The following is a 12,500-nucleotide window of genomic DNA, read 5'->3' on the forward strand; positions in this document are numbered from 1 at the left end:
ACCTTCCAACTCCCACCCTCTATCCATCTCAAGCTCCCTCCCCACCTCCTCATCCTAGCATGCCATACCTGGCTCCATAATGTGACGCTCAATGAGGCAGGAGAGATGAGTGAGGCTGGGGCCTATTAGTTTGGCTAGTCATCTATTTTTCAGCTCTATCTCTCTGACAGGCCTGTCTGACAGACTGGCAGGGAACCACCATCCATGCATTTATTGCCACATGTTACAGCCAGCGTCATTTAACACCACCACACACATGAAAAAAAAAGCAAAGTATCCAGGTCCCTCCTACTTTAAAGTGTGCTTACGTATAGCCTATACATGTTCCTGAGTGTAGTTTATCAGAAATCTATTTATTAAAGCAGAATTATACGCATTTTGTGAATAATTTGTTTCATGAATCGCCTTGGACCGAGCTTGTAAGTTTGGCTAGGAATCCAGCGAAATATTGCTAGTGGGTTTTTGGGTTTTTTTTATATTTTGCATTTGGATTAAAAAAGGTTTCAGAAAGTCAAATGCCATAAAAGGGAGCCTGGTGTGTCAGCGTGTTGTTATGGTAGTGTTATCATCAGACAGGGCCTTGTTTTTCTCTTTTTCCAGCTTAATGTAGTAAGATTTAGCATCACCTTCCTTAGCCCAAAATCTCCCCCAAATCTCTGGCAAGCTTGAAATGTTCAGAGAAATATGTGTCTGTCTATCTGTCTGTCTGTCTGTGTGGAAATCTCCAGGGAATGGATTACAATGTGACCAAGTGAGCAGTGTGTTTGTGCACTTCATCTCCAAGACCAAGATCCTTTAAACAAAGAGGGGCAGACAGATAGAGAGGGGAAGAGAGAGGGACTGGGGGGGATGGGGAAGGAAAGACAGAAAGAGTTTTTTCCCTTACTTAATTTACAGTGTCTTTTTTAATCCCATGTCACTTTAGATTAATTATAATCCATGTTACATTCTCCATGCAAATGTCCCCTATGTGGATTACTTCCAGATAGCTTTTTGCTGTGTATATACTGTAGATGGCGTGTGTCACCACCATGGCTCAAGGGCCCACTTCTTATAAATAACCATCTAAACAAAGGCCCTGTATGGAAATGAGCCTGTCAGGCAGCCAAAGGAAATTACAGATCACTACCTGCTTCAAATTAGAAAAGAAATTACTCATTATTCCTACATACAAATGTTATGTATTAATTTTGTGTACAACTTTGAATTGTGCAGATAAAGGGGAAAACAAAATGGAATCACACGCAAACAAAATCACGTTAAATATTCCATAGTAGCTTATTCACTTTCATAATGTTTTCAGCCTTTTTGTTTAAATTTGCATGCATCTTACAAATTTGCCAAATTTGACATGAGAACTGTGAGATTTTTCTGTCTCTCTAAAATTAGATTAAAATATGTTATAGATTTTAGCATGTTTAATTACAAGCCTGCAGCAATTTCTTTGTGCATGTATGTTGTTTTTTGTGTAATGACAGCTTGTTGAATGTCTCAGACAATTTGTCAAATGTGACAAGGCCATGCTCATATTTATCTCTCATTAGAATACAAGCTGGAGATGGAAGAGACAGGAAGGCGGCTAGTCATTAAAAATCACAAAGTACAAGACTGCTGTTGGACAGCCTTTCTCTTCCACTCTCTCACTCTCCATCTGACCATCTCATTCTCTCCCAGTCTCTCTTTCTCTCTCACTCTCTATCTCTCTCTCTCCCTCTCTCACTCTCTCTCTCTCTACCTCTTTCCGGCTAGATCTGGACCTGCTGAGTACTTCAGTGGGAGTTTGGGGTTCAGAGTGTTTTGCTGTAATGTGTTATCAGGTGACCGGGGGTCATCCTAATGCTTAACCTCAGAGCACTAGTCCAGTAAATCATACTGGCCGGCCTACCGTGGTCCGTTTTGGCTCTCCCTCCAAGATTTACTGCTCTGTAACCTCAGCCAGTCTGCCAGGGCTCAGGACAACTAAATTGAATACTAAATCTAAGCTGCTGCCACCCAGCCAGCTCCTTCTTAATTGACAGACCCCCCCCCCCCCCCACACACACACACTTTCTGTTCTATGTGTTTTGCAGCTTGTAAAAGAAAGAAGAAAGAGAAATAGGTGCAGTTTGATTGTTTTGAAAGCTTGCTCCAAGACTTGATCCTGATGATGTAGTTGATTTCATATAATGTCATAGTTGGAGAGTTATAGGATTCAATGATATGCTTGTTTCTGTGAAAATCTCATTTAGTTAGTTCAGTTTTCACAAAATGTCTTACCCTTTCCAACACAAAAGGGTAGATTCTAAAATATATCCACCGGAAAAGCATTAGCTATGATGGTATTGTCGGTCCTTCTGCCTTTTGAGGAACAATGTAGGACAGAAATATCCTGAGTGGTTTAGAGCTATGGGCTTCTCTGTCCCTCTGTCATTTTTTCTTTTTCTTCACTCTGTATTTCTAGATCTCTCTACCTCTTTCTATTTGGCTATACTTCTCTCCATTTGCGCGCCCACTTGCATATATATAAGTGCATGTATACATGGCTGCCTAAACACCACTGACAGTTGCAAATAAAGATGGGTGGTGAGTGTGCCGCTCTCTCCCCCTGCAATACAAAAGGGGTTGAGTGTCATAAATCACCTTTTGATTTATCTAATCAAGCAAGGTCCTGCTGCATGCAGACATTTGTCATTGGTGGAGTGAGGTTGTTGGTGTCAGGTTAATTCTGCCCCTCTGCTTCACTGGGCTGCAGCTGGTGGAGCCCACATAAGGGTGAAGGAATGGGGGGAAGGTTGGAAGAGAGGGGAAGGAACGTGGGGAGGAAGAAAAAGGACACAATCATTAAGTGTGGGGTGCAGACTTAGAGACAAAGGAAAATTAGAGGATAGTCTATTGCTCCTGTCTTGTTCTCAGTCCTGCTCTTTCACATTATTTCTTTCTAATTATTTTAGCTATCCATGCACTGTTTGGGGCAAGAATATAGAAAAAGTCTCTTGTCCGACAATCGCCTCATCTCTTTTTGTAGGGATGTAATTTGGTTGCAAATTGACTGGAAGACAGAGGCAAAAAATGAAAGTTGAAATTAGAAATGGCCATAATAAATACGGGAGATGGGGCGCATGCTTTGGAAAGGTCAGGTGATCAGCTACCAGCCTTGTCCGATCTGACAGAGGCCTGTCATGACGCACGCGATAGACACACATATATGCACCCACAAGTCCTGCAGGGGCCATCACAGGCAGTGGAAGACGAGATTACCTCGCTATTCTGAGCTTCAGAGCAATTCTCTGATGTTCTTGGAAATTCGCATTGTGCCCATGAGTTTTTTTTTCCCGTCTCGCACTCTTTCTTCCTTTCTTCCCTCCCTCCCTCTCAGTTGTCACTTTCCTTGACAGGCCAATATTTCAGGCTCCAGATATAGGGGATTACAAATAAAATAAGTGGAACGCCTACTTAATGCAACAGAATTAAAATGCATGAACGGGCCGGAGGAATTGATATACACCCAATACAAACACGAGCCAAGGAATAATATGAAATACAAAATATTTTTTTCAACCCCTACTCCATGTATCAGTGCTTTGATTTCCCTTTTTTTTTTCATTTGTGCATCTAGCGTGAAGCGTTGATTTGCAAGAGTGAGGCGCACATATTGCCTTGAGTGACCAGACAAGGGAGGGGAGGCAAGAGAGGGGGTTGGTGACTTAGGGAGAGAGGGAGGGAGAGAGCAAGGGAGCAGAAGGGAAGGAGGGAGGGAGAGTTGTTGTTGCTGTGTCTTTGTTGTTCTATGGGTAAATTGCAGTGGCAGAGTATAGCAGAGCCTGCTTGGCCTGTATCTTAGGATGAGGCTAATGAAAGATTTATCAGTGGCTGCAGCATTTATACAACCAGAGGCTGATCTCTCCACATTGAGCCCTGCTGTTAACGTCACACACACTTACACACACACATACAAATAGACGTACACGAGTAGTGCTGCTACTGTACCACCAGCCGTGACCAAGCCCCGAAAATTTAGCATCTTGTACAGACGGAGGAGTTGTTGAGGCAGCTGGGGAAATGTATATGAACTAATGAAGTGTATAATATTACCATAACATTTAATGTATGTCATGCTGTGATAATAAACCTGCCTGAGTTTTCTCCATTTCAAATGTCCTCAGGGCAGAAACACATTACTGTATATGGATGTGAATAATACACTCCATGCTTGTATCCAGGCTTATGTTGTCTTGTTGTCATTTAAATCATCACCTATGTCCCACTGAATATTAATTTGGTACACTAGTTATTCACTCTATCATATGTGTATCAATTGTTATTTGACCACTTTGTGATCTAACACAGCCACAAAATGTCAGACATTTCAATGTATTCACTCAGTTGTGACAGTTTTTATATATAACTGATATATTTACTGATATAACTTGATATATTCCAGATTAAGATTTCAATTGCTCATACAGTATGTATGCGTGATCTATGGGATACTATAAATCAATATGACATGGGGCCCTCTTACTCTCCTTCAACTCTTACGTCTGTGCTCATTCCAAAAAACTCCATTATAAAAAAAATAAATCTATTGTTAAGGCCCCAATCATTTTGCAATTTTGCAGCTTTCTTGTATATTTAAATTGTTAATGTGAAGCATTTTTTTCTAAAATGATGTATTATAATTATATCTAAGCTTATATTACACAAATGCAAATATAAAAGCTGTAAATAGAAATAATAACTGATTAATTGATGAAAACATTCATTTTTAATGTTTTACCTTCTCTTTCTCCTCTTCTCTCTCTCTACCTCCACCACCTGCCAGGAGTGAATGCCATATCCAAAGAGGTTACCAGATCGAATGCTATGGTTAAACATTCCCTCCTGCCAGATAGACAAATTGAAAGCCCACCCAAAAGGCCAAATACTGCTGAGGGGAAGACCTCGGCCAATGAGCAGGTAAATGTTTTTAGTATATCAAAAGGAAACTGCTAATTATATTACATTAGCAACAATCTTGAAAGTGCAACTGGTGTAGTTCCTAGCAACTCAAAGACGGCTTGTTCTAGCTCCTGAAAGTATTTGAGGTACACTGGGGACCTCTAACTGTTTTTACCGTGCAAAATAAAATGCATTCTATATGTTTTCTATATGTGTGCCTATATTTAGAGTGGATATGTGGTAATTCATATTCCCAATACATGCTGGAATTATGTTGTTAGATGTACAGAAGGATAGCTAATGCAGCAAGTTCTCCCTCATATGAACTAATGAAATCTAACCTTCACTGTAAGTGTAGGATCAGCTAATGGGAAGATACTTATGAACTGTAAGAAGCAGAAATGCTAAGCTAAGCATTAAGCAATTGCTGGCACCAGCTTTCTATCAAAGGGTTAAATGCAGCCAACCATTCCCTCCCTGACAGAGCTTTTTAGCATCAGGCACAGTAGGCCAGTCTTTGTGTTTTTAAGTGGAATACCTGCACTACCCTTAGGCTTCCCTCCCTTCCTTCTTTCCCCCTTTTGCATCTCTTTAAATTATATTCGTTTTTAAATTCGATTATGAAGTAATAGGTTGTCTGGTTCTGGGCCCTGCGAGGAGGCAGGACTTAGTCATTTCAAAATGGATTCTATTAAGACAGGTGGTGGGGAGGCAGCTATGTTCCGATTACTCCCTGTAATGAGGGCAAGGCATAGCTTGGGAGAGTACACACCCTTGTCATCTGTAATCTCCTGATTAGAAATTCTGGCCAATTGTTTTCTGCTAATAAAATTGCATGAGTTGAGAGACTTAAGTGAATTACATGAAACATGGTTGATCTATATTTTCTGTTTTAAGGTAGGCATGGGGGTAGTTGGGGGAGAGACGAATGTGGTGGGTTGAGGTGACTGGGCAGTGAGGAATAGGAAAGCCTTGTAAAGATTTAATTAGGCTTTTCAGGTATGTGGTTATTTTCACCCCTAACACTGCCAGAGAGTTGATTCTTGCATGTCTTCATCAAACCCTTGTTTGTTTTTAAAAAGTGATGTCTGGCCCTTCCTTTAGTAAGGTTGGCAGTGGACAGCAGGCTATGCTAATGGCTGCGTAGTGCAAGAATGATGCCCACTAAGGAGTACACTTGTGGAAAAAATCATTCCTGCACTTGAATTAATTTTAACATTGCAAAGGATTCACTTCATCTTGAATAATTTCATTATTTATTCACTCCCAGTCAGATAGTTAGTATACCATCTTGTGTTTTTTTGTTTGTTTGTTTTGTTTTTTAGGTTCAGCAGTGTCCATATTGCAACTACAGCAGTAAAGATGCCAACCGTATGCAGCTCCATGTCATGTCCCAGCATTCCATGCAGCCAGTGATCCGCTGCCCACTGTGCCAGGATATTCTGAGCAACAAGATTCACCTGCAGCTGCATCTCACACACCTTCACAGTGTGGCTCCTGACTGTGTGGAAAAGCTAATTCTGACTGTATGTAGAAGTAACAATTATAAATAAGATGTATGTGTGTGTGTGTGTGTGTGTGTGTGTGTGTGTGTGTGTGTGTGTGTGTGTGTGTGTGTGTGTGTGTGTGTGTGTGTGTGTGTGTGTGTGCGTGCACATGTATCAGCAAAATTTTACTTTCTGCAAATTCTTTGCAGATTCTTTGAGAAGTGTTTTTAGACACCTAAAAAAAGTGTTATTCCTTTTTTTAATAATCATTTTTAGAAGTGAACATGCAATGAAAAATGGGAATCATTTTGTCAAGACTGTCCAGTCCTCCCTCTGGTCTCCTGTGTAGTTTAGGGCAAGGGCTTACTGCAGTATTTACATAAAGTATTTCCCATGCATTTATTTTACTCCCGTGATATACTGCCATAAACTTGATTGCTGTTGTTATTGAGAGGAGCAAATTCTTTCTTTAAAATAAGCTTTAAACATGTCTTCATTTGCAACATTTGCAAATATTGGGGATAGACTCTACAGTCTCATATCATTATTTTAAATTGATATAATAATGAAGAAATTGTTTTTTTTTCTTGATAGGTTGTTGGAACTGACACAGCAACACCAAATAATGTAATACATCCCCAAACTGGACAAGACAAAGGTCTATCTCTAATGGATTCCTCTACCTCCCTCACTGATGGGTCTGGAAAATCTCAAGGTGAGAGGAATATTGTACTTAAACAATTTTCTTTCTGTCTTTAATTTGTTGTCCAAGTCATAATAAGTTTAATTGGAATATATGAATATTTACATGTATAATTCTTAGATTTACTTATTATTTATTTATTGTTTGCCATGTATCGGGGGGGGGGGGGTTATGCAGTACATTGTACATTAAATTGTATTTCTGCTTTTAGGAAACATCTCAAAGGATGAGCTGACCAGTCATGACAAGAATGTATTGGACCCACATGGTGAGGAACTCAAGCCCCCAAAGGAGGCCTCAGAGGCCCCAGACTGGAAGAGAGCCAGTGGGTTAGGACATGATAGCAAGTCCCCTGATACCCTACAGGACCATCTCAGTGAGCTCCAGAGGCTCCAGCAGCAACAACAGCAGCTCTCAGTATCTGATCGTCATGTCTACAAGTATCGTTGCAACCACTGCAGCTTGGCCTTCAAGACAATGCAAAAGCTTCAGATACATTCCCAGTACCATGCCATCAGAGCAGCCACTATATGCAGCCTTTGCCAGCGCAGCTTCAGGACATTCCTGGCCCTCAGGAAGCATTTGGAAAATGGACATCCTGAACTCAGTGAAGCTGAAGTGCAGCAACTCATAGGAAATCTCCCAATGAATGGAGATATCACTGAAAGTGAGGCCAGGGCCTTGGAGGAAGCTCAGGCCTTTGAACATGACTTAGAAAAAGATGATGAAATTGACCAGGAAGAGAAGCCCAGTCCTACAGGAAGTGACAGTAGCTCTCTACTCGATGACATGGGAGCAGAACCAAAACGGACCCTACCATTTAGAAAAGGGCCCAACTTTACAATGGAGAAATTTTTGGACCCTTCTCGGCCTTACAAGTGCACAGTATGTAAGGAGTCCTTCACTCAGAAGAACATCTTACTAGTCCACTATAATTCAGTTTCCCACCTGCATAAGTTGAAAAAGGTCCTTCAAGAAGCATCAAGTCCAGTTCCACAAGAGTCAAACAACAGCACTGACAACAAACCATTCAAATGCAATATTTGCAATGTAGCCTACAGCCAAAGCTCAACACTTGAAATTCACATGAGGTCAGTACTCCACCAGACCAAAGCAAGAACAGCCAGAACTGAAATGAGCAGCAGCAGCAGTATCTCTGGCACAAGTGGTCCAGTACCCTCAAAAAGTCCAGCACCAAGCACACAAGGGAACAACAGCAACTCAGACACTGCTAGCAGTGGAACACCCTCTGCTAACAAAGAAAACACTGGGGAGCCCAAAGAAGCTAACAGCGGTAACAATACAAAACAAACAACTACTGACCATGTCTCAGCGCAGGCAAGCAGCCACCAGTCTGCACAGTCCTCAGCCCAATTGCAACTGCAGCTTCAACATGAACTCCAGCAGCAAGCTTCCTTCTTCCAGCCTCAGTTCCTGAATCCAGCTTTTTTCCCCCATTTTCCAATGACCCCAGAAGCACTGCTGCAATTTCAACAGCCACAGTTCCTCTTCCCCTTCTACATCCCAGGAGCCGAGTTCAACCTTAGCCCAGAACTTGCGCTGCACTCAGCAGCAGCTTTTGGAATTCCTGGCCTTACTGGATCATTCCTAGAGGACCTGAAGCAGCAAATGCAACAGCAGCACCAGCTGCAGCAGGCTCAGGCACAGCAACAGGCTCAGCAGCAACAGCAGCAGCAGGCCTCTCAGACACAGTCACAAATTCATCAACAGAAAAACCAGCAACTGCAGAACCACAAACCCAAAATGGAGTCCAACACTGTGTCAATATCGGAAATTCAGATGTCAAGAGAGGCAGAAGACCACTTAGAAAAACAAGAAAATAGAGTAAAGATGGAAAATAAGGGTGATGCATTAAGTGATGTAGGAAAAGACAACAAAGACCCTAAAAAGTCAAAGTTCCCAGAGCCATTGATTCCCCCGCCACGTATTGTGTCAGGAGCAAGGGGCAATGCAGCCAAAGCACTGCTAGAGAACTTTGGATTTGAATTAGTCATCCAGTACAATGAAAACAGACAAAAAAACAAAAAAAAAAACAAAGATGGAGTTGAACAAGTGGAAATTAACACTGATAAGCTTGAGTGTGGGATGTGTGGAAAGCTCTTCTCCAATATGCTTATTCTCAAAAGCCACCAGGAACATGTGCACAGTCATTTTTTCCCATATGTTGAGCTTGAAAAGTTTGCCCAGCAGTACAGAGAGGCCTATGACAAACTCTATCCAATAAACCCTCCTTCCCCTGAGACTCCACCACCACCACCACCACCACCACCTCCTCCTCCTCCGCCGCCTCCTGCTCAAGCCCCAGTGACAGCTCCTCAGCCTCCTTCTACATCACTGAACAAGCCCCAAACCCCAGTACCTTCACCAGTTCCTGTTCCCCATCAGACCCCACACCAACCCTCTCACCAGGCACCACAACCCCAGCCACCACCCCCTCCCCCACCACCTACTGCCCCTCCAGCACCAGCCCAAGTGCAGCTCCCTGTTCCCTTGGATTTGCCGCTTTTTCCACCTCTAATGATGCAGTCCGTTCAGCACCCAGGCCTGCCCCCTCAGCTGGCCCTCCAGCTGCCCACTATGGACTCTCTTTCCACAGACCTTACACAGCTCTGTCAACAACAATTGGGTCTCGATCCAAACTTACTCCGCCAGTCTCAATTTAAGCGACCTCGCACTCGTATCACTGATGACCAGCTTAAGATTCTCCGTGCCAACTTTGACATCAACAATTCCCCCAATGAAGAGCAAATCCAGGAGATGTCAGAGAAGTCTGGCTTGCCCCAAAAAGTCATTAAGCACTGGTTCCGTAACACCCTCTTCAAAGAGAGGCAGCGGAGTAAAGACTCTCCCTACAATTTTAATATTCCTCCCATCACTACATTGGAGGATATTCGAATGGAGCCCCAGCTCAGCACACAGGAATACTACAGAAGTGACTCAGCCATCAACAAGAGGTCCTCCAGGACCAGATTCACTGATTACCAGTTGAGGGTACTTCAAGATTTCTTTGACACTAATGCCTATCCAAAGGATGATGAGATTGAGCAGCTCTCCACCGTGCTTAACCTACCAACCCGAGTTATTGTGGTGTGGTTCCAGAATGCCCGCCAGAAAGCTCGCAAGAGCTATGAGAACCAGGCAGATTCTAAAGACAATGAGAAAAAAGAGCTGACCAATGAGAGATACATCAGAACCAGCAATATGCAGTACCAGTGTAAAAAGTGCAACATTGTGTTCCCACGCATCTTTGACCTCATCACTCACCAGAAAAAGCAGTGTTATAAGGATGAAGATGAGGAAGGTAATGAGGACAACCCCTGTGAGGAATACACAGATTCTGTTGAGCAAGGTCCAGCTAAGACTATCCAAGTAACTCTAGAGCCACCCAAACAGTCCCAAACAGGAAATGGCAGCAGTTCTGGCTCAAGCTCCCCTGTGATGGCCTCTCCTCGTGCCAGCATGGGGAAAACTTCCCCCAAGCCAGACATTGGTCCTGAAACTGAACTTAAACAAACAGAGATTGTCCACTCGCCAGTGATCAAGTCACTACCAGAACCCAGACCATCTAAGGCTTGCACACCTCAGCCACTTCCTCAGAAAGCTCCCCAGCCACAAATGTCAAGACCCCATTCCCAGCCACAGGCAGCTGCAGTGCCTTCAAGTCCTCTCTCCCTGGCCCTTTCCTCACTCACAAACAGCCTCCCCCACCAGATGCTTCAGTACCAGTGTGACCAGTGTAAGATTGCATTCCCCACTGTGGAGCTATGGCAGGAGCACCAGCACATGCATTTTTTGGCTGCCCAAAACCAATTCCTTCACTCTCAGTTTCTTGAAAGACCCATTGATATGCCCTATATGATATTTGACCCCAATAACCCCCTAATGGCTAGCCAGCTGTTATCTGGAGGCCTTTCCCAAATCCCCTCTCAAGGTAGCTCTGGTTTGTCCTCTGCAGCAGGATCTGGAGCAATGAAAAGGAAATTGGATGACAAAGACGAAAGTGCTAACGATAAAGATGGTGGAAACAGTAGTGAAGAGCAACACAGAGATAAACGTTTGAGAACCACCATTACACCAGAACAACTGGAGATTCTCTATGACAAATACCTACTTGACTCTAACCCAACAAGGAAGATGTTGGACCACATTGCACGAGAGGTTGGCTTAAAAAAGAGAGTTGTGCAAGTTTGGTTCCAAAACACCCGTGCAAGAGAGAGAAAGGGGCAGTTTAGGGCTATAGGGCCCTCACAGTCTCACAAGAAATGTCCCTTTTGTAGAGCACTGTTCAAGGCTAAATCTGCTCTAGATAGCCACATACGATCCAGACACTGGCATGAGGCTAAGCAGGCAGGCTTTAGCTTACCACCAAGCCCAATGATGAATCAAGACAATGAAAGAGAAGAAAGCCCAAATAAGTATAATTTCTTTGACTACCCACAGCTGCCTACCAAGACTGAGCCAAATGAGTATGAGCTGCCTGCTGCATCCTCAACTCCACTCAAACCATCCGAGGCACAAGTAAAAAACTTCTTAAGCCCTTCATCCTTAAAAGCTGAAAACTGTGATGAAACTGAAGGGCCTAATATTAATTCAGCAGAAGTTTCATCTTTTGATTTCACAAAGACGGACTTTGATGAGACATCATCAATTAATACAGCCATTAGTGATGCTACAACTGGAGATGAGGGTAATAACAATGAGGTTGAGAGCCTCACCGCCAATGTAGGTGACAAGTTGAGTGACAACAAGAGTAGTCTGGTGCCAAATTCTGATGGTGGCAATGATAGGTTCCAATTCTGCATGGTGAGCCCCGCCCTCAGCTTCTCTGGAAAAGACTGTGACTCTTATTTTAGCTCCAGAGATGATGAAATGGATGAAAACAATGACAGGAGTGAATCATCAAGCCTAGCTGATCCCAGTTCCCCTAGTCCCTTTGGGACAGGTAACCCCTTCAGCAAGTCTGGGAAAGGCAACAATGCTGGGGACAGGCCAGGCCACAAACGATTTAGGACTCAGATGAGCAATCTGCAACTTAAAGTCCTCAAAGCTTGTTTTAGTGACTACCGCACTCCTACAATGCAAGAGTGTGAGATGCTGGGCAATGAGATTGGACTCCCCAAGCGTGTTGTCCAGGTGTGGTTCCAGAATGCCCGTGCTAAGGAAAAGAAGTTCAAGATTAACATTGGAAAGCCATTCATGATAAGTCAAGGCTCACCAGAGGGGCCAAGGCCTGAGTGTACTTTGTGTGGTGTAAAGTACACTGCCCGGATGTCCATCCGTGACCACATTTTCTCCAAACAGCACATCACCAAAGTTCAAGAAACCCTGGGAAACCAGGTGGATAGAGAAAAGGACTACTTAGCACCAACCAC

General features: G+C 43.2%; 1 protein-coding gene across 1 annotated transcript in view; it reads left to right on the forward strand.

The window, feature by feature from the left end:
* Nucleotides 1–12,500, forward strand: part of zfhx4 (zinc finger homeobox 4) — an 86,811-nt gene that overhangs the window by 70,072 nt on the left and 4,239 nt on the right. The window contains exons 8-11 of the mRNA XM_040126855.1: nt 4,802–4,935; nt 6,243–6,443; nt 6,999–7,119; nt 7,319–12,500. The exon at nt 7,319–12,500 is cut by the window's right edge and continues 224 nt beyond it. Coding sequence (XP_039982789.1) covers nt 4,802–4,935; nt 6,243–6,443; nt 6,999–7,119; nt 7,319–12,500 — 5,638 coding nt within the window. The remainder of the gene's footprint in view (nt 1–4,801; nt 4,936–6,242; nt 6,444–6,998; nt 7,120–7,318) is intronic.

The sequence above is a fragment of the Xiphias gladius genome, chromosome 5 (genome assembly GCF_016859285.1).
Source record: "Xiphias gladius isolate SHS-SW01 ecotype Sanya breed wild chromosome 5, ASM1685928v1, whole genome shotgun sequence".
In the NCBI taxonomy this organism is placed as follows: domain Eukaryota; kingdom Metazoa; phylum Chordata; class Actinopteri; order Istiophoriformes; family Xiphiidae; genus Xiphias; species Xiphias gladius.